At 48.3% G+C, this 20,972-nt stretch overlaps 4 protein-coding genes across 4 annotated transcripts; 1 reads left to right on the top strand and 3 right to left on the bottom strand.

Annotated features, from left to right (window-relative positions):
* Positions 1-80: 80 nt before the first annotated feature.
* Positions 81-972, bottom strand: ETH_00022420 (uncharacterized protein; the record flags this gene model as incomplete). Its single annotated transcript, XM_013377176.1, has 2 exons — positions 81-175; positions 582-972. The coding sequence occupies 2 exons, from the start codon at positions 970-972 to the stop codon at positions 81-83; spliced, it is 486 nt and encodes a 161-aa protein (XP_013232630.1).
* A 1,312-nt stretch (positions 973-2,284) lies between these two features.
* ETH_00022415 (uncharacterized protein) lies at positions 2,285-5,128 on the bottom strand (the record flags this gene model as incomplete). Its single annotated transcript, XM_013377175.1, has 1 exon — positions 2,285-5,128. The coding sequence occupies one exon, from the start codon at positions 5,126-5,128 to the stop codon at positions 2,285-2,287; it is 2,844 nt and encodes a 947-aa protein (XP_013232629.1).
* A 3,655-nt stretch (positions 5,129-8,783) lies between these two features.
* On the top strand, positions 8,784-11,735 carry ETH_00022410 (60S ribosomal protein L3, putative; the record flags this gene model as incomplete). Its single annotated transcript, XM_013377174.1, has 4 exons — positions 8,784-8,868; positions 9,241-9,351; positions 10,575-10,948; positions 11,139-11,735. 4 exons carry the CDS (start codon positions 8,784-8,786, stop codon positions 11,733-11,735), a joined length of 1,167 nt encoding a protein of 388 aa, XP_013232628.1.
* Positions 11,736-17,806: 6,071 nt separating this feature from the next.
* ETH_00022405 (uncharacterized protein) lies at positions 17,807-18,569 on the bottom strand (the record flags this gene model as incomplete). Its single annotated transcript, XM_013377173.1, has 3 exons — positions 17,807-17,855; positions 17,985-18,062; positions 18,472-18,569. 3 exons carry the CDS (start codon positions 18,567-18,569, stop codon positions 17,807-17,809), a joined length of 225 nt encoding a protein of 74 aa, XP_013232627.1.
* Positions 18,570-20,972: the final 2,403 nt, after the last annotated feature.

Here is a 20,972-nt window from a genome sequence, read left to right as displayed (position 1 = left end):
CCGGAACCGGTCAGAAGGTCCTCACACCTTCCAGATTATACATTTAATTCATTATCCTGAAAGCCAAGGTCCTCTGGAGGTTACACTGGTGTGGAGAGCCCGCTGAGCGTAGAAGGCAGTGGGGCGAACTGGATAGCGTCTGCAAGCTTGCAGGTCTCTCTAAAGAACACGGCCCCTAAAAGCAAAATAAAAATAGGATTGTATGTCATTCAATTAAATATCCATTTAACGGGATGACCCGCAAATCCAAATCGGGGTACGAAAACCCGCCTGCTACGAGTTCTGCATGCAGAAAATGTAGTCTCGATACTCAACTGGCAGTTTGCTGGGTTCAATGTTTAAGAGCATGCGCTTTCTTCTGAAGACACACATGCGACTTTGTCTCTGTTTGAATTGTGTGTGGTTCCCGGTTCCCGGTTCCGTTGGTGGGAACGTGGGAATGCGTGCGTGGCAGGTTGACCCTGATTTTGCAATGTGTCAGCGCTCTCTTTGTTGGGCCATGTAGATACGGAACTGTTAAAAAGTTGAGCCTACAGCATGGGAACGCAGTGGAGGCCTTTTTAGGCCTGAGAATTGTTCACCTTCCCGAAGAAGGAGAGATGACAATGAAGATCTCAAAGCTGCCAAGGGGTCTGACGCGCTTCGTATGCCGCGTAGTGCAAAACTGAGAATCACAGCTAGCGCTTTCGGGACTCGCTGTGGAAAGGAGAGCAAAATAATGCATGAAGTGTGTGGCGCAGTAGGTTGAGGTGAGAGTGAGCCTTTGACGCCTTCAGACCTCTTGAGAAGGCAAGACGCACACTTGCGGCGGGAGAACCGTCTTCGCGGCACGCTGATGCAGGGCACAGGACCTATGGGCCGGTCCCATCCATCGGCAAATCGATGGCATAGGGCGCTCCCGTATTTCTTGGCATCCAGGGTGATCATCTGCGTGCGCTCCGTGAACAGAACTGACAGCCCGTTTCTGGCCATGGATAATTTAGTGGCGCATGTTGCAAGGTAAGTAATTATTTGCTTTGGTGCCGAAAGAGCTGCGGCAAAGTGGGCCGCAACAGGGATTACGTTGCTGAGCGGGAAAGTCACGAAATTGTCATGGTCAAGGCTAACTGTAGGGAACTGTCGGAGATGCTAGTAGAGGCGACTTGCTACAAGCGGCTGATTCGACACTTGAGGGGTTTCAGTAAACAGAACACGCAGCAAAAAGCCCGCAGAATACTTGGTGAACTTCCACAGCCGTATGGTTCCCCTTCATAGTGCACGAGAAAGCGACGAAAATAACTGCAACAGGACACCACAGTTGCCGATTGGTATTACACAAGAACCTAGAGCGCATCCGGTATAAGTCACCCGACTCCCCAATGCTTTTCATCCATACTCGGGACCACTGCTCGTAGCGGGATTCTTCTCAGAGTTGCGCCGAAGCTCTCACTTCCAGGGATGGGGGTTTGAATGGAAAATCCGCGAATACGCCACTTTTCCTTCAGGAGACGGATTCGGATGCCTTTGTTTATGCTTCTTCGCTTCGTTTCAAGGCGCATAGTCTTCTAAAGATAGAACCAGAATAGAAACAGCTATAATACAACAGTGCGCCACTGCATTGAAAGCTAATGCTCTGGTTGCTCATCGCATATCTCCTCGTTCTCACCTGTAGAATCTCATGGAACAGTAAGCCCAGATGCCGCTTAGAAGTGATTACTAGATACCCTTGCTGCAAAGTAACACTGTGAAGGTGCGCGCTGTAAGGGGTGGATATATAACTCTTGGTAGCAAGATTAAGCTCATATCAATTCTCGCTGCACCAGAGAACTGACATGAGCTTCACCTTGCTACCAAGCGCACATGCTATAAGCCAAGTTAGAGGCTAACGCAGCAGCAACTGCAGAGGAGTCACAAAACCTAGCTCTCAAGACTGTCTCCATATTGAAGACGTCACGCTGACCAAAACACGACGGCACATGGTAGAACCGGGCAGCGAGAGTCTTCGATACGAAAAATCACATGGTGTTACTAGGTGGTCTGGTCTGTCGGCGATCACATGCATTTGTACCAGGTACCACAGAAAAGAGGCTATGCGCACGGAGGGCCGAAGCACCGCCAGCCACGAATCCGCTGCTTTTGCATGCATTGGACCCACATACACGGCTTCCGCATGTCATGCTTTGAACTCTGCCGACGCGCGAAACACGCAGGCATTCTAGCGTGTAACAAGACAGCTTTCATCCATTTGTTCCACTGAGCAACCAATGACGTTCGTACTGAGTTTTGGTGCAACGCAGCCAAACGCTTAGCTGTCCTCCAATGGCCCTTCGGCGCCAGAATCTACGAATCCAAAGTCCCGAATAGCCGCTAAAAGTTCGTTGAGAGCCGCCTCGTCTTCTTCTTGTCCCTGATTCTGAGGCGGTTGCTGCGTGGGCTGACCGCCAAGCCTACCTACTGTCGTAGGCGGCAGCCAGCTACGAATTTCACTTTCACCAGCTCTGCCAGACATGCTGTTGACATCCACGCTGCTACTCACTTCCGGCAGCGACCTACCAGATGATGTGTTACTCTGCATTATTGCTGCCTGCGTTGCGAATGGAGAGCAACTACCACCACGCTCCTGACCTACCACTTGTGACATCATGGGTCCAGATGAACGTCGTTGCCCTTGTGTGGGGAAAGGTGAGTGAAGCAAAGGATATGCGGAAGCCGTTTCGGAGTCCGCTGTAGACCACGGACGATAGGGAGGCGGAATCCTACTTCCTGTCTGCAGTTGAAGTCTCTGGAGGCCCCCAGGGCCAAAAGCACCTCCCAACACTGTCGCTGACTTCCCTGGAACCGTAGTTGAGCGCTCATGATGCGTTTGGCCGACTTTTCCCCTTCCCTGAAGCATTGCTGCTGTGCTAGACAGAGTTGTCTGCGCGGCCACGTGTAGTGAAGATAATCCATGTCCACCTGCAGGCAGCATGCTTGAAGGAGCTGAAGGCTCTCTCATTGACGCCCACGGTAAAGAAGTGCCGGTTCTCCTATGATCGCCAGTTCCAGAGATCCATTGGTCCAGACGTGAATTTCCCCTTATTCGGGGAACTTGTGCTGTGCTTGGTGGCAGAGTCGTCTCAGCGTACGACAGTTGTGCAGCTGTGTCAGAGAATCCATGTTGCGCTCGAGGCAGCGTGCTTCGAGGGGCTGAAGGTGGATGTGTTAACATCCATTGGAAATTTGGTTCTTCGGGAAAAGAGCCACGGACCAGAGTAGCTGGCAAAAGTGGGCTTCGACCTGTTGGCGTCGCCTGCAACGCCAACGCCGTGTCGCTCCCAAAACTTCGCTGAAGTCCAAAACCTGAAAAAGCAGCTGTCTGGGAAAGCATGCTGTTAGGGGCACCAGTCCTTCTGCGTTCTCCACCTGGAAGCGCTGAAGAAGATAAGATCGGAAGTCCTGGCGTCGAAGTACGTAGCCGTGAACCTTGGTTCGCAGTTGGCTGCATAAAGCTTTGAGCGAGTGGTGCATTACGAGAGCCAGGGTGGGGAAGCGTATGAGGACCTGAACTAGTCTCCACTCTGTGCTGCCCTAAAAGACCTCCGAGCATTAAGTTGGAAGAACCGCGTGGCTCCGCGTGATGTGGCCCGCTTGCCGACCAAGGTGTTGCTTGCGCAAGTGGCTGTGTAGTACCATGCTCCCTCTGTTGCTGCTTAGCTCCAAAACGAGAACCAGGAGACTTTCCGAAAACTAGGCTGGCCTCCTCAAACCCAAGTGCGCCGACGAGATGGTCGACAGAGGTGGCTAAATGCTGTTGACTGCTTCCATTAGTAGTACTTCCGCAGTCGCCAAGACTTGGAGAGGGGCCTGACGGGAAACCACTTGTGCCCTGCGGCACCTCAAAATGCGAACTGGAACCTGGTGTCTCTAGGTGCTGCCTTCTTCTATACCTTGACCTGCCCCAGCGTAGGTCTACTTCCTTGCAATCTGGGTTCCAAGGGAGACCTCCAGCCTCTTGTACCTTCTGTTCTAGTTCCTTTTGAAACTCTTTCATGGACGTATAAGTTTTTGACCCGTAATACTGTTGTTGCTCTCGCGTGAAAAGTATGTAATTATTGGTTCTCATTTGACAGTACCGAAGAAACCAGTGAGTCGTTTTGTCAGTCAAGAAGCGACGAAGCTGCACACCCTGAAGAGCCTCCAATACGCGCAGTTGCGTTTCTACAGCGGCATCTTCCAAGTATCCTACAGATTTTCGGCCCATACGCTCTAAACCACCCAAGACAGCCACGATGTAAACGTTTATAATCGAAATCTCTCGAAGGACCCCGGTAACCCTCTTTTTATGATGATGCGGGGCCATTTCCATGGCGTCTTCGCGAGGCATTGACACTGCCTCAGCTAGATTCCGCAGCCAATTGTTTTCATTCACAAAAAATTCTAGATAAGGGTAAGAGCCAGACCGTTCTCTGCCTTTATATGCCAAAAGTAGCAGTCTCCCACCTGCCCGTGCCCTTCGAGGCTCTAATTCCGGCGGATTCAGCGAGAGGACACCAAGCTGAGCCACTAGAATCCTCAACATTATATTTGTAATTTGAATAGCGTGTTGAGGTTTGAGCAATGGCAGCAGTGCCTCACAGAGGACAGCACTGTGCTCGATGCGCTCGAGAAAGGATGAAAATCTGTCTCGTACGTCTTCAGGCAACTGCCGATTTCCCCACTTGTCCAAGTCATCATCATTCCGTATCCGTGGAGGTGCTGTTGGTGATGCATCCCCTTCCGACGAAACGAAAGCTCCCCCATGTTCAGCTTGCAGCGCATACGATTCCTCCTCTTCTCCATCCTGGTTTCCTTCCCCGAAACAAGAGTGGTCCAGATAAAAGCCGCCGCTGGCCAAAAGCCTATGTGTAGCACCATGCCGCTCAATATACGCAATGGCATAAAAGCAGCGAATCAGAACGTATGTCGTTGCTAAGGATGCTAGTGTCACTGCCAACAGAAGGGAAGCTGACGGAGCCGATGGCTTTTTCCTAGCTTGCCGATGAAGCAAGTAAAACCCTATGGGACCCTCATCTCTGGCCAATTCTCGAGCTGTGAAGCTCTGTTGAAGATTATTTTCATCCGATAAGGCTCGTTGCTCGTCGTGGGCAGTATGACTCCGATTTGCCTCCATGGCAGCAACCTAAGAACTTCATCCGCGTCTCCACCTCTGATACGTGAATTCGGATTGGGTGAAATCGAGCGCAAATGTAAATTCAAACTTTCCGTCGTAATGGCATTTCATGGAGAAGCACTTTTAGGTAGATTTCTCTACAAAATCCTTAACGGGCGCCGTCGCCCCAGTTCCACGAAATGGGGGAAGGAAAAGTGCCCACCGAAAAAACGCTAATGCCTACTGAACATCTAGAACACCCCCTGGACTCAGAAGCTTGTTTACCAGCTGTAAGTTGAGCATTCTTGCTGACAGAAGACCAGAGAGGTCCAGTCCCGTTGATATGCTCAGTGTCTATTTAAGGCTTAGAATGGCACGAGGAGAGTCCAATAGAACCCACTTTTATTCACAGCAGGAACTTGGCGCAAAGGAGCGCGGTTAGGTCGACAGTTTGCTTAGGGGCAATTTGTCCTGTCGCGTGAAGTTGCTGTATCGACGTAACCATGAAATGCCCATTTGTGGGGAAACAGTGTCAGTCCTTCGACCTGTTGATTTGTGCCGAATTTTTTGAGCACCAAGATAAGAAAAATGTGATGTCAGTCCTTGATTACTTTTGAAACGCTGCGATATGTTGTTTGCTGCCTTAAGGAAACAGGAAGGCGCCCGAAGCGCCCTGCACGAACCCTACAGTCACCACTGGAACACGCGGCTGCTGGAGGTCCATCTTCAGCTACATAAACAATTTAAAGAACTGAATATGAAGTATATCGGGCAATTCGGGCGCAGATACGTTATGGGGCTGATGAAGTTTCGGCACCGCAACAACGATGAGCCTGGGAGTCTCCAGTGCTGTCATCGTTGCACTGTGATTCAGTGCGCCATGGCGTTATTTTCGACAAAAGTTTAAGTGTATACCTTATAAAAGGCGGCTTATCCCCAGGAAGGCCGAAATACTGTGGCGAATATTGGGCAATTGAGAGGTTCTTCTCTGTCCATCTTGGTACATTGCGATTGGACAATCGATGGGTTCCACTTAAGCCAGAGTGCAAAAACCATAATTGGAGAGCTGGTCTCCACTTATAATTCAGCATAGGAGTTCGTGAGTCTTTTGTGCTCAACCATTTCTGACGCATCTCACTTGCATCTCACTAGAACTGTGACACACTAGCGATCCCAGGTGTGGGGTACTACTATTAAGCAGGCAACCCACGTACAGGAGACTAACCAAGTTTCTGATGTAATACTTAATCAGGTTAAAGTGTAAATTCTGCACAGGGATTGACCATGAGGCGGTTTGGCAATGCCCCTCAGTACTACTGTATGCTGTACTAGCAGTTGTGTACACAGTTCAACATCATGCGGGGCAGGTGGTCTACTAACTACCTACAGACAGACAGTCAAACTGAATAATTTGTATTTCGGTGCAGATGCCTTGGTCGTACATTCAGTAGGAGAAGCGGGGCCGAAGCGGGGCGGGAGGCGTTGCTTCCCCGCCCGTACTGGCCGTCAATATGGCTTTTCTAGTAGAAGTTTGTAAATACTACGCTTTCGCTGAATGTTTCCGCTTCAAGTCATGATTCTACAAAGCAGTCTCACGAGTGTTGATCTCAAGAATGACTGTCGTTTGGCATCCACAACCCCTCTTATGACTAAACTACTTCGGCAGCTCCGTGGCCGTGCGCACAATGCACACAATTATATCTCAAGTATATAAGCACAAGACATACGCAGACTCCAAAAGGCACGGACTGGAGTGCGGTGTGGGCGGTAAGGTCTGGCTCAGCAGCAAACTTAACCAAGCGCACTGGAACATTATCAAAGTAGTTGTGCCCTGATATTTTCCAAGTTTCTCAAAGTGTGACCCACCACTCCCGCGACTGTAGCTCGGTAAGGAGAAATCTCTGAGTCCCTTTATGGCGCTGCGTCGCAGACGATATTAGCCCCCCCCTTCTGTTCTCATGCTTAATGCGCTCGTCTCTGAAGCTTTCCGGAACCTTTTCCCACCAAGCATACACTAAGTCTTCTGCGTTTCACCTTGTTATATGTAGCTGTGTCAATGTCCTGTTCCTATGAGCGCTTAGCTGAACCCTACCATCACAGCAAACAGTGAGGTGGTTAGTATTAGATATTAGCTTCGCGTGCAGCCACACCCGTTATTCCTATGACCGCTTAGCTGAACCCTATTATCACGTCAAGCAGTGAGTTGGTTGGTATTATATAATAGTTTCGCGTGCAGCCACCTCCGTGATCCTTAGCATTCTACTGGCTGCAGTTAATATATGTAGGTGCTTTTCACCGCTTACGAGATTTTGAAGTTATGGGGCAAGCGTATAGAGACTGCGGTGCTGCGACTATAGTATGAGACCGTGGACAACACAAACGTCAACGTGGGTCTTAACTACGGATAAGCTAAGCGCTTCCTGTAGGAACTCCAGTTCTTGAGATGAGTAAAAGGGTGCCCCAAAAAGAATGCAGCACGAAGGAAAGTTATTGCCTGAGCGAGTTGAGGAAGTAAAGCGAAACAGGACCTCTCGTACGACAAATATGCAACAATGGTGCTCTTGCTCTACTTTTCCCGCGCTTTGGCACCATCCTTTGTACACTTTTAATGTAAACTTCTTCCAGACGAATATACGGGGTTTTGGGAGCCTCACTTGACGACGGCTACGGCCACGCATCCAGCGCCCTTCACAAATTGCCTGTTTACTCATATGGATCGCTTCCGCATACTTTGAAGTTAGCTGGGAAGCAATTCCCTACCAAACCAGCCTTCTTCATACTTTTGAAGCTCTTCAGTGGTGTAGTACTACCGTAGCTCGTCAAAAGGTTGCTTGCAGGGCGGGGTGGACGCCCCCAGCCGTTCAGGAGTTTAGAGGCTTAATTTCGGAGTATCTTATTCGCTTTGGTGTCAGTTAGGCCCTGTGAGCTTGCATTGTATAAGTTGCTATGCTTTTTCCTGTATACATCTTAGTCACTAACTTCGTAATTAGCTTATGCACACAACAGGCCCTAAGAGGCTTTTCCTTGGCAGCCAGCAATTGGGTACGCCAGGGCGCCATTACCATGACTTGCGGGGGAAAAGCCCCAGCTGTTCCGTTCGTTACTCACTTCAAAAAAAAGGATTTATCTGTAAAATTCAAGCCGATCACTGCTTGGCGCGGATGATCCCACCCCTACACACCTGCGGCTTGATGTTTTCAAGTCAATCGTTTCATGACCTTGTCCCTAGATCCAGAGCAAAAGCTCTCCTAAACCTATTATCGTTCAAAAAGGCAATCTAAAGATCCTGGCAATGGCTATCTTCTGCAAGAGCTTCCAAGTGCATCTAGGTGTACACGACGCGTATCTAGTGCTGTCTATTACACTGCGGGGCTTCCATACCGAGCCTTAAATCACAAACACTTCCTAAAGATGCTGTGAAATTCTCTGAGAAAGTAAAGAACCAGAAATTACATACCTTTTCCCTTCATTTCTCTAGCAAGCTGCGCGCATGCGTAGCTTACCAACAGGCCCAGAGCGTCGCAGCCAGAGGCTGTGGGTTGCAATGGCTGCGGCTGAGGCAGGCGCACCCCCAGCTACCATCAACCTAGAAAGCCGTGTGGGGGAAAGGAGAAAGAAGAGTTTAGGGTTGACTCCTGTGGAATTCTGTAGGATCCTTTTTCATTTTTACTCAAAGATGTCCCACAGGAAGTTCGAAAGGCCGCGCCACGGCTCTCTGGGCTTCTGCCCCCGGAAGCGCTGCCGCCGGCATAGGGGAAAAGGTAGGTAGTAGGATCAGGCTTTCGGCTGGACTGATTACCAAAGCTCCACAATTTCTAAGTGCTGCACTTTACATGTTGCAGTCTTATTGGCTGATTCTTCAATCGCAGAGAGCCCACAGTTTACAGCACAATTACCACCCCTCATCCTCGCAGCAATGGAGATAGATGGTTGATAGGTTCTTCTTCCTTTTTGTGAAATGCAGTAGATCTGTTTCCATTAGTTTTCTTCCTACTGTGCACGTCGTAGCTTTCCAGTACCAGTGAACAGGTAATCCCCGGAAGCCCATACACTTGCGGGGAAGTGTGTGTTACTAAATTCAGCCACTCTCATGCCATGGAGTTCCATTTTGTATGCATTTTCTTTATGTTCAGTAAAGGCCTTCCCCAAAGATGACCCTTCGAAGCCTCCACACCTCACAGCTTTCATGGGCTACAAGGCCGGCATGACGCACATTGTCCGCGAGGTGGAGCGTCCTGGCTCAAGTACGTTATGGGTTCACCACGGATTTGTTAAACGTGTCCGCTAGACTCTTGTGCTTTGGAGGAGGCTGCTTTTTGGTGTTGGAGTGCATGGCGCTGGGTTTAAATGCGCGCTACTCGGAGCGTTGCAGTCCTGTTAGCTCAGCTTCTACAGTTCGTGATAGCACCGCACTTCATTGTCTAGAATATGGGCGCTAGGATTAAATGCGCGCTGCTCGTAGCGTTGCTTCGACCCTTCTGCTATCTGCAAGCTCCTTAACTCGTCTCTTTGAGGTGAGTTTGGTTGAGTATGTTTGAAAACAGCAGCGCCATAGATCGAGTGGATTGAGTTGAGCTCCGCTCCTCAATGCAGGCTTCCATATTCCTGGTCTTGGGTTACTGGTTTTGTGACAGCAATACGCTTGCTGTATTGCTGTGAGATGAAACCTGACTCGCCGATGCGGGGCTGATCCTGAGAAAAACCATGGAAGCATCATTTGCCTAACAACCTATGCGGTGTGCTGTGGAGCGTTGGTGCGGGTGTACTTACGATGCGTGTTGAGACATCATCGCATTGGGTGGGGCACGGCTCTGGGGATGAATGCAAGCCTGATTTTAAGGATAGCTGACTTAGCGCCGATTTCTTTGCGCGAATTTTGTTTGGAGCTCTTGTCCGAGTTGTCGATGTGAGAGCTCTGTTCTGCACGCTTTTGATTACATATTTTCGTTGATCTTCTCGACAACTTGATTACGCCAATTGATGATAGCACACTTTTTGATCAATTCGTCTGATTCGGTATGAAGACTTCAGAGAACCATGCATCACCATCTGACAGTTTGTTTATGCCACCATTTTGCTTTGTAGCTGACGGTGTATTTCTAGAAAGATGGATCAGGATATCAGAACGGTGGACTTAATGTGTATATCATCAATCCTGCATTTCTGCTGTCCGAAAAGCTCCCTGAGAATTTTTTTGAGCAGCAGCGCCGGAGATTGGTCTGCCTGAATTGAGCTCCTCTTCTGAATGCGCGATTCCACATTCATGATCAGCGGTTAATGGTTGTCCCACAGCGGTGCATGACATGTACTGCCAATATTGTCGTGAGGTCAAAATTCATTGGTTTATGGGGGACATACTGGGGAGTGACATGGCAGCGCAAATGCGTTGATATGAGCGTGTCGGGTGCTTGATTCTTATGAATCTGAACTAATGTGGAGCGACGTGGTTTTTCCTGTGTATATTCAGAGCTGCACAAAAAGGAGGTTGTAGAGGCCGTGACAATTGTGGAATCGCCTCCGATGGTCTGCGTCGGCTTGGTTGGCTACATTGAGACTCCCCAGGGCCTACGTGCATTATCGACTGTCTGGGCTGGACACTTGAGCGAAGAGTGCCGTCGTCGGTTCTACAAGAACTGGTACAAAAGCAAAAAGAAGGCATTCACTCGCTACTCGAAAAAGTACGCTGAGAATAACAAGATGCAGGCTGAAATCGACTCCATCAAACAGCATTGTGCAGTTATCAGGGCGATCTGCCACACGCAGCCTAGCAAGACTCCCACAGGACTCAGGAAGGCGCACATCATGGAGATCCAGGTCAATGGTGGTACTGTTGCAGACAAGGTGAGACTAGAATTCGGAGCTTTGCCACCAGTATGGAGTTGCCGAACAGTGCACTTTCATGGGTTCACGAGCATACATTTGGGGAACGACTCTTATTTCGTTTCGTTGCTATTTCTTTGTACAAGCTACGTTTTGTAGACGTGTTTTCTGCTACCAACTTCTCCAGTTTTTGTTGAAGTGCGCCACACAGGTTGATTTCGTGACCAAGATGTTCGAATCACCAGTGCCGATAAGCGCCGTGTTCGAGCAAGACGAAATGCTGGACGTGATTGGTGTGACGAAAGGCCACGGGGTGAAGGGTGTGGTTTCTCGTTTCGGTGTGACCCGCCTACCTCGCAAGACCCATCGTGGCCTGCGTAAGGTTGCATGCATTGGAGCCTGGCACCCTGCCAGGGTGCAGTTCCAAGTGCCGCGTCACGGTCAAAAGGGCTACTTCCACCGCACGGAGATGAACAAGAAAGTGTATCGCATTGGCAGCGGCAGCGATCCTCGCAATGGCTCCACTGACGCTGATCTCACCGAGAAACGCATCACTCCAATGGGCGGTTTCCCTCATTATGGGGAGGTCAGGAGCGACTTCATCATGATCAAGGGCTGCATCGTCGGCTGCAAGAAGAGACCTATAACAATGCGCAAGACGCTCGTACCGCGTACTTCTCGCAGGGCTCTGGAGAACATTCACCTGAAATTCATCGATACCTCGTCAAAGTGGGGTCATGGCCGCTTCCAGACTTCCGACGAGAAGGCCAAGTTCTATGGACCTCTGAAGCGCACGGCTGCAGTTTAAACTTGGGCATCGAGTTGAACAGAACAAGGGGCGCGGCAGAATACAGCAAGTGGGGCCTTGTTAAGGTGGCAGGCAATCGTGAAACCAGACGTTGCTGCATTGCCGAGTGCACAGCGTGCGTACAAGTTCGTTGGTCTGCTCAGGGCTGCCCTATGGATGGGGTTGCGTTACTTTTGCTGCCACGCTATGAACTGGGACGTGGGGTTTAAGATTTGTTTAATCTTAGAGGATGTTCTACATAGGTGTAAAACTGCGTAGAAGTAGTTCTGTTAGCTTCTACAGTTCGTGACAGAACCTCACTTCATTGTCCAGAGTATGGGCGCTAGGATTAAATGCGCGCTGCTCGCAGCGTTGCTGCGAACCTTCTGCAATCTGCGAGCTCCTTAACTCGTCTCTTTGAGGTGAGTTTGGTTGAGTATGTTTGAAAATAGCAGCGCCATAGATCGAGTGGATTGAGTTGAGCTCCGCTCCTCAATGCAGGCCTCCATATTCCTGGTCTTGGGTTACTGGTTTTGTGACAGCAATACGCTTGCTGTATTGCTGTGAGATGAAACCTGACTCGCCGATGTGGGGCTGATCCTGAGAAAAACCATGGAAGCATCATTTTCCTAGCTTTGCGTGTGGGCGGTTCCAATCAAAGATATTTTTGTGGACGCTAATTTATTTCCTGATTGTGTTGGTGTATTGTCGGGGATGTTCGCTGCGTTGTGTAGTGTCGTTGGATTATTCTTCAAGCATCGAATTTATGCCTTCGATCGTTTGTGTATGGGCTTCTGTTATCTCGGGGTGTGAGTTTGCTCGTGTCGTGCTGATAGTGTTGCACTTCTTGATTACTTGACTACCATTGTTCAACGCACGATGATTTCAATAGCCGCGTGTTGTCTAAATATTTTGGGCGCTGGGTTTAAATGCGCGCTACTTCTAGCGTTGCTGCGACCCTTCTGCTGTCTACAAGCTCCTTAACTCGTCTCTTTGAGGTGAGTTTGGTTGAGTATGTTTGAAAACAGCAGCGCCATAGATCGAGTGGATTGAGTTGAGCTCCGCTCCTCAATGCAGGCTTCCATATTCCTGGTCTTGGGTTACTGGTTTTGTGACAGCAATACGCTTGCTGTATTGCTGTGAGATGAAACCTGACTCGCCGATGTGGGGCTGATCCTGAGAAAAACCATGGAAGCATCATTTTCCTAGCTTTGCGTGTGGGCGGTTCCAATCAAAGATATTTTTGTGGACGCTAATTTATTTCCTGATTGTGTTGGTGTATTGTCGGGGATGTTCGCTGCGTTGTGTAGTGTCGTTGAATTATTCTTCAAGCATCGAATTTATGTCTTCGATCGTTTGTGTATGGGCTTCTGTTATCTCGAGGTGTGAGTTTGCTCGTGTCGTGCTGATAGTGTTGCACTTCTTGATTACTTGACTACCATTGTTCAACGCACGATGATTTCAATACCCGCGTGTTGTCTAAATATTTTGGGCGCTGGGTTTAAATGCGCGCTACTTCTAGCGTTGCTGCGGCCCTTCTGCTGTCTACAAGCTCCTTAACTCGTCTCTTTGAGGTGAGTTTGGTTGAGTATGTTTGAAAACAGCAGCGCCATAGATCGAGTGGATTGAGTTGAGCTCCGCTCCTCAATGCAGGCTTCCATATTCCTGGTCTTGGGTTACTGGTTTTGTGACGGCAATACGCTTGCTGTATTGCTGTGAGATGAAACCTGACTCGCCGATGTGGGGCTGATCCTGAGAAAAACCATGGAAGCATCAGTTTCCTAACTTTGCGTGTGGGCGGTTCCAATCAAAGATATTTTTGTGGACGCTAATTTATTTCCTGATTGTGTTGGTGTATTGTCGGGGATGTTCGCTGCGTTGTGTAGTGTCGTTGAATTATTCTTCAAGCATCAAATTTATGTCTTCGATCGTTTGTGTATGGGCTTCTGTTATCTCGGGGTGTGAGTTTGCTCGTGTCGTGCTGATAGTGTTGCACTTCTCGATTACTTGACTAAGATTGTTCAACGCACGATGGTTTCAATAGCCGCGTGTTGTCTAAATATTTTGGGCGCTGGGTTTAAATGCGCGCTACTTCTAGCGTTGCTGCGACCCTTCTGCTGTCTACAAGCTCCTTAACTCGTCTCTTTGAGGTGAGTTTGGTTGAGTATGTTTGAAAACAGCAGCGCCATAGATCGAGTGGATTGAGTTGAGCTCCGCTCCTCAATGCAGGCTTCCATATTCCTGGTCTTGGGTTACTGGTTTTGTGACAGCAATACGCTTGCTGTATTGCTGTGAGATGAAACCTGACTCGCCGATGTGGGGCTGATCCTGAGAAAAACCATGGAAGCATCATTTTCCTAGCTTTGCGTGTGGGCGGTTCCAATCAAAGATATTTTTGTGGACGCTAATTTATTTCCTGATTGTGTTGGTGTATTGTCGGGGATGTTCGCTGCGTTGTGTAGTGTCGTTGGATTATTCTTCAAGCATCGAATTTATGCCTTCGATCGTTTGTGTATGGGCTTCTGTTATCTCGGGGTGTGAGTTTGCTCGTGTCGTGCTGATAGTGTTGCACTTCTTGATTACTTGACTACCATTGTTCAACGCACGATGATTTCAATAGCCGCGTGTTGTCTAAATATTTTGGGCGCTGGGTTTAAATGCGCGCTACTTCTAGCGTTGCTGCGACCCTTCTGCTGTCTACAAGCTCCTTAACTCGTCTCTTTGAGGTGAGTTTGGTTGAGTATGTTTGAAAACAGCAGCGCCATAGATCGAGTGGATTGAGTTGAGCTCCGCTCCTCAATGCAGGCTTCCATATTCCTGGTCTTGGGTTACTGGTTTTGTGACAGCAATACGCTTGCTGTATTGCTGTGAGATGAAACCTGACTCGCCGATGTGGGGCTGATCCTGAGAAAAACCATGGAAGCATCAGTTTCCTAGCTTTGCGTGTGGGCGGTTCCAATCAAAGATATTTTTGTGGACGCTAATTTATTTCCTGATTGTGTTGGTGTATTGTCGGGGATGTTCGCTGCGTTGTGTAGTGTCGTTGAATTAATCTTCAAGCATCGAATTTATGTCTTCGATCGTTTGTGTATGGGCTTCTGTTATCTCGAGGTGTGAGTTTGCTCGTGTCGTGCTGATAGTGTTGCACTTCTTGATTACTTGACTACCATTGTTCAACGCACGATGGTTTCAATAGCCGCGTGTTGTCTAAATATTTTGGGCGCTGGGTTTAAATGCGCGCTACTTCTAGCGTTGCTGCGACCCTTCTGCTGTCTACAAGCTCCTTAACTCGTCTCTTTGAGGTGAGTTTGGTTGAGTATGTTTGAAAACAGCAGCGCCATAGATCGAGTGGATTGAGTTGAGCTCCGCTCCTCAATGCAGGCTTCCATATTCCTGGTCTTGGGTTACTGGTTTTGTGACGGCAATACGCTTGCTGTATTGCTGTGAGATGAAACCTGACTCGCCGATGTGGGGCTGATCCTGAGAAAAACCATGGAAGCATCAGTTTCCTAGCTTTGCGTGTGGGCGGTTCCAATCAAAGATATTTTTGTGGACGCTAATTTATTTCCTGATTGTGTTGGTGTATTGTCGGGGATGTTCGCTGCGTTGTGTAGTGTCGTTGAATTATTCTTCAAGCATCAAATTTATGTCTTCGATCGTTTGTGTATGGGCTTCTGTTATCTCGGGGTGTGAGTTTGCTCGTGTCGTGCTGATAGTGTTGCACTTCTTGATTACTTGACTACCATTGTTCAACGCACGATGATTTCAATAGCCGCGTGTTGTCCAAATATTTTGGGCGCTGGGTTTAAATGCGCGCTGCTTCTAGCGTTGCTGCGACCCTTCTGCTGTCTACAAGCTCCTTAACTCGTCTCTTTGAGGTGAGTTTGGTTGAGTATGTTTGAAAACAGCAGCGCCATAGATCGAGTGGATTGAGTTGAGCTCCGCTCCTCAATGCAGGCTTCCATATTCCTGGTCTTGGGTTACTGGTTTTGTGACAGCAATACGCTTGCTGTATTGCTGTGAGATGAAACCTGACTCGCCGATGTGGGGCTGATCCTGAGAAAAACCATGGAAGCATCAGTTTCCTGACTGTGCGTGTGGGCGGTTCCAATCAAAGATATTTTTGTGGACGCTAATTTATTTCCTGATTGTGTTGGTGTATTGTCGGGGAGGTTCACTGGGTTGTGTAGTGTCGTTGAATTAATCTTCAAGCATCGAATTTATGTCTTCGATCGTTTGTGTATGGGCTTCTGTTGTCTCGGGGTGTGAGTTTGCTCGTGTCGTGCTGATAGTGTTGCACTTCTTGATTACTTGACTACCATTGTTCAACGCACGATGATTTCAATACCCGCGTGTTGTCTAAATATTTTGGGCGCTGGGTTTAAATGCGCGCTACTTCTAGCGTTGCTGCGGCCCTTCTGCTGTCTACAAGCTCCTTAACTCGTCTCTTTGAGGTGAGTTTGGTTGAGTATGTTTGAAAACAGCAGCGCCATAGATCGAGTGGATTGAGTTGAGCTCCGCTCCTCAATGCAGGCTTCCATATTCCTGGTCTTGGGTTACTGGTTTTGTGACGGCAATACGCTTGCTGTATTACTGCCAGATGAAACCTGACTCTCCGATGCGGGGCTGATCCTGAGAAACACCATGGAAGCATCAGTTGTCTATCTCGGTGTGCAGGCAGTTGTGATGCACTGAAATGCCGCTTTTTGGGGTGCTGGGCCTTTATTTGACACACCAGCGCCACAAAACAAGTCAATGCTTCACTATGACGGCATATTGGTAGGCCCGTCCTTCATTGCGTATGTAGGACTTGTCCTCAAGAGACGCCGTGGAAATGTCTGTGTTTTTCAGTTAATCTATTGTCCGTGTCCGGATGCCATTTCTCATCGGTGTGTCTTTTCCATAAAGTTCTTTTTGGCCTGCTGATGATCTAGTTCCACCCTGTCGTCTGACTTACGATGACGATTGCAGGATTACATGCATCACCATCTGAAAGCTATATGATCTCCACCCTGTTGTCTGACTTACGATGACGATTGCAGGATTACATGCATCACCATCTGAAAGCTATATGCTCTTCGGTCATGTTCCTTTTTCGTTTTATGGCTGATTGTTAACTCCTATTGGCACCAAAATGTCCAGGCGTTTTAGTCATTGGATTCCAATCCGCGGCGCCCGTAGCACTGCTGCGACCCTTCCGCTGTGTACGAGCTAGGTTAGCGTATATCTGTGTTTCTCGTCCGTCAACGAGCAGATAAGCTTGATAGGAGAATATTTGAGACCAGGAGTGCTTAGCAGGTTGAGCCCTGTTCCTCAATGAAAGCTTCCGTATTCCCGATCTTGGGCTACGGTTTGTTTGTCGCAGCAAGGTGGAGCATTTATTGCTGTCAGTTGACACCCGGCTCGCCGAGGCGGGGCTGACCGTGAGAACATCCACATAGGTGTTACTCGCCCTGTTCCATCCACAGGGTTGGCAAAGCCAAGGTGGATGCCAGGATGGTTCTAGCGGAGCGTTTGTGGCTTTCCCATGAGCTACTGCTAGCAGTCAGATTGGGGAAGATGCAACATTGTTGTCGAGTTTTCACCACTTTGAAATTATATTTTGACAAAATTTAAGTCCTGTGTTTCACGGTGACGTACGCATTGCAATGCGACTAGAAGGGGATTGTTAGGAGCCCAGTTTCTGCTTGTACTATAGTGCTGTGCTCGAACTAGGTTCACTCACAGGGCATCAGTTCCCAAGGTTAGAATTTGGTGGGGAGGAATGAAACAGGAGCTACGCAGGGGTCTTCAGCACGCTACTTGAGGAAAGCACCTCGAGACAGCGTGGTGTAGTGGCTATCACCCGAATACGCCGCTGCCCCGGCACACCTTCAGGTGGCTCAGGTGTACAGCTACGTACGCTCCACCTGGCTAGTGGGTGCTAGTAACTATTTCAGAATTTTTTCATCTATTTAGTTCGAAAGAAAGGAACGCTGAGTGAATGGGGCGTAAGCAAGTGAAGCCGACGCTCCATGCATTTTGCCTCAAGTGCTTGCCCTTTCTTGAAACAGTCATGCTCTTGCTTTCCTTCCACCTCGAGGCTGCCCGTCTTAAGAGCTATCGCCTGTCAAATCGACTGTATCGGGGTCGATGCCGTGCCTGGAATTTTAACGAAAACATAGATTCCCTAACAAGTATCGGTGAAGCACCGAACGCGCATGTGCGGAATATATGCATGGAACATATAATGAAACAAATTAAACAGAGGAACGAAACTGCGTTGCTTACCGCCGAAGGTTTGCACGCTCAAGGGCGTAGGGCCAGCATGTCGTATTGTAGTTATGGTAATCTGGGATAGAATATGACCTGGGGAGCGAAGTACACTTCTATACACCGTACGCTTGCAGCTTCGACAAGAGAAGTGATGAACGATACATACACTCTTCTATTTTGATGAGATCTACTTAACTTCGCTGGAAGTTACAGTTTCGTTCACGTGATGAAAATACCAGCGAAAAGAGGAAAACACATAGTCAAGCGAAATACAAAGAACAAAACATGAACACCCAAAAGAAGCTAACCACAACGTTAGCTACAAATGTGGCGGAAGTGGCACAGGAGAACAGGCGATGCGCAGGAACTAGACAAAGGCAGACTAAGGGGACTGTACAAATACTTGACTTAAACTATTCAAGTGTATTTCTCAGTTGCATTTACAGCTCTTCTTGCCGATCATTGTTTTGCTTGTGTTCATTGGCATATACGTTTGGCTCACCATCGCGCATACTTGTCAAGAGCCACAATGCCCACAACGCTGCCCCAAAATGTCTTTGAAAACCAGCCCGACTTGAACAAAAGGCCCATGTGCGCCATTGCCTGAAGCTAACACATAACGCACAAGTGAATTCATCTAGACCAAACATAGATGAAAAAAGCAGACACGCCACGTGTGGATAAACGGAAGGGGACATGAAACAGAATTTAATGAACACAATCGAAAACCAAATATATGATCCACCGAGCGTTGCTTAACAGAGAAACACGCCTGAACCACGAAAAGGTAGTATGCAGCCACGTAAGACCACAAAAGCATTAGATCTCCTTGAAGCCAACGTTTGTATTCTACAAAGCTGTCGGCTTGCGGAAAGCCCAAGTAAAAGAGATCTTATCGAGCTTTCTTGTTCACTTGTACTGGGAAGAACTCCATGGCAATGTAGAGGCACGAAGATTGCGAACCTGCAACTCCGAGCCCATACTTGAAATCGGTGCGAAACAAAGTCGTTGCTTTCAGACTGAATATGATTTAAAAATTGAAACGGGGAAGAAAAGAGCTCTTCTTCACTCCACTCGTGCCCCATGGACGACAACTTGTTCCAGTGCTTACCACGCAGTATTTGGTCCTTTCCCCTGTCAGTTTCGTATTAATTACAGTGGTCACAAGCTTCTAAGGCCTAAATCTCTAAATTAGGTATTTTTCCTCAAACCGGAAGGTTCCATCTGTGTGCTGCAGAAGAAAAACCAAATGAAGCCAGCCCCGAAGCTGCCGACGCTGCGTCCTATTGTGTTTTATTCAGTTCTCATTTGCTTTTAGTTTCTTTGCAGGTAAGTTCTATGGTCTCTTTCTTATTATTATGTTGGGTATTTTTGCCTTTCGGCAATGCTTGTAACGATCGTAGGAATCGTTGTGAGGTGTGGCCGATCATGCTGACCCAGTACTCTGCAAGCAGTTACATTTATGTCAGAATTTGGGTTTCTTTTTTCCTTCTTTCCTCCATCTATTTTCCTCTGTGCTAGTTCTCCTACCTACTTAAGTTTCCTGGCCAATTTGCCTTCCTTTTCATCTTAAAGGACGTGACCCCTTTGTACACCGACGCCTCTTCACAGAAAACAGCACAAACAGGTGCAGGTCTGTGGCCACAGCCATGGAGAAACGAAGCGAATCTGAGTCACGCAATGCCTTTGTAAAACTAAACTCTAGAGTATGTCAAGGTGTTCGGGACGAACACGGGCAGGCGATGCCAGACGAGCCAGTAATTGCAGACAACTCAAGCTATTCGCTTTCAGTTTTGATAACGGTGCCGGGATTTTTGTAAAGCAGACGCAACAACTTCGACCAAGTGTCCCCCATCATTTGCACGTTTCCATGCGGCTGGTTGAGATGCTGATGTTGCCCATACGTTGCATCTCTTCATCGGTTAATACTTCGTCTGCAGTTGGGCGACTCGGGGGCTACCGTGCATTCACGTTTCATCACTGCGCCCTGTCGACATATTCCAAGAATTAAAAATTCTCCTTCGGCGGTACCTCTATTCGGGCTTAAACCCCTATCTTCAATCCTACTTGGCGACCTGCCTTTGGGCCCAAATGAAAACTATGTGCCATAATCACTTAGAATTAAAGCAGCACGAACACGACGTTACAGCTTTCTTGGGTTCACCATTCGCCGGCTACGCATTTTAAAAGATAATTCGTATTTAAAGTTTAACCGACGCGGGTGCAGGGCCTCACCTGTACAGATTCACAGACCAAAGAAAAGAGCTCATAGAGAGACAAAAAACAGATGACGTGTGCCCCGTTTACTACTTCTCCTTTAGTATCATTGGCCCATTTACTTGGTGGAAGTGCCCACATTGCATCGCTCGCTTGCACAGAAATCGAGTTTTACGGGGACTGTTTACTTTCCGTTTTTCTGCAGTGTAGCCTGACGCATTATGCAGATTCGTCTCGCGAGGCAGCACCCGTTGAATTTGCATGCACTTCCTTACTTGTACATATCTAATGTATATTTTTTCTCCAGAAGTCGTAGCGAAGCTATGGGGACGAAAAAACGAATACTACAGCAGTTCATCGCAGTCCACGCTACAACTACGGAACTGGGCGATGCTCATTTTCAGCGCCAAGTCGTGAAAGTACTACTATCTTCACGCCCGATGCGATACGGTGAGAAATGAAAAGATAAAGAGGAACAAGCTCAAAAGGCCTAGTCAAAGGGAAAAGGGGAAGGGGCCAGCACAAACGAAAAAGAAAAGTTGCTAAACAAAAGCAACAGAAAACGGCGAATGTGGTAATCGAAAGGACAAAAATGTATGTATGTGGACTGAGCGCTTTTTTCGTCTGCATTTCCGGCTGACGGAAAAGCCAGTGAACCATCACGAGGCAGACTAAATAGGTCCTGGCCAACACGGTGAAATAGCAGGGGCAAAAAACTGAAGGAAATGGGACTAGCAATCGATAAAAGAAAAAGGCACTTGAGCACAGAACAAGAAAAGGAACACT

The sequence above is a fragment of the Eimeria tenella genome, genomic scaffold (assembly GCF_000499545.2).
Source record: "Eimeria tenella Houghton genomic scaffold, Eth_scaff47, whole genome shotgun sequence".
In the NCBI taxonomy this organism is placed as follows: Eukaryota; Apicomplexa; class Conoidasida; order Eucoccidiorida; family Eimeriidae; genus Eimeria; species Eimeria tenella.
Note: the sequence above shows the minus strand (reverse complement) of the source record. Positions and strands in the feature narration are given on the sequence as shown.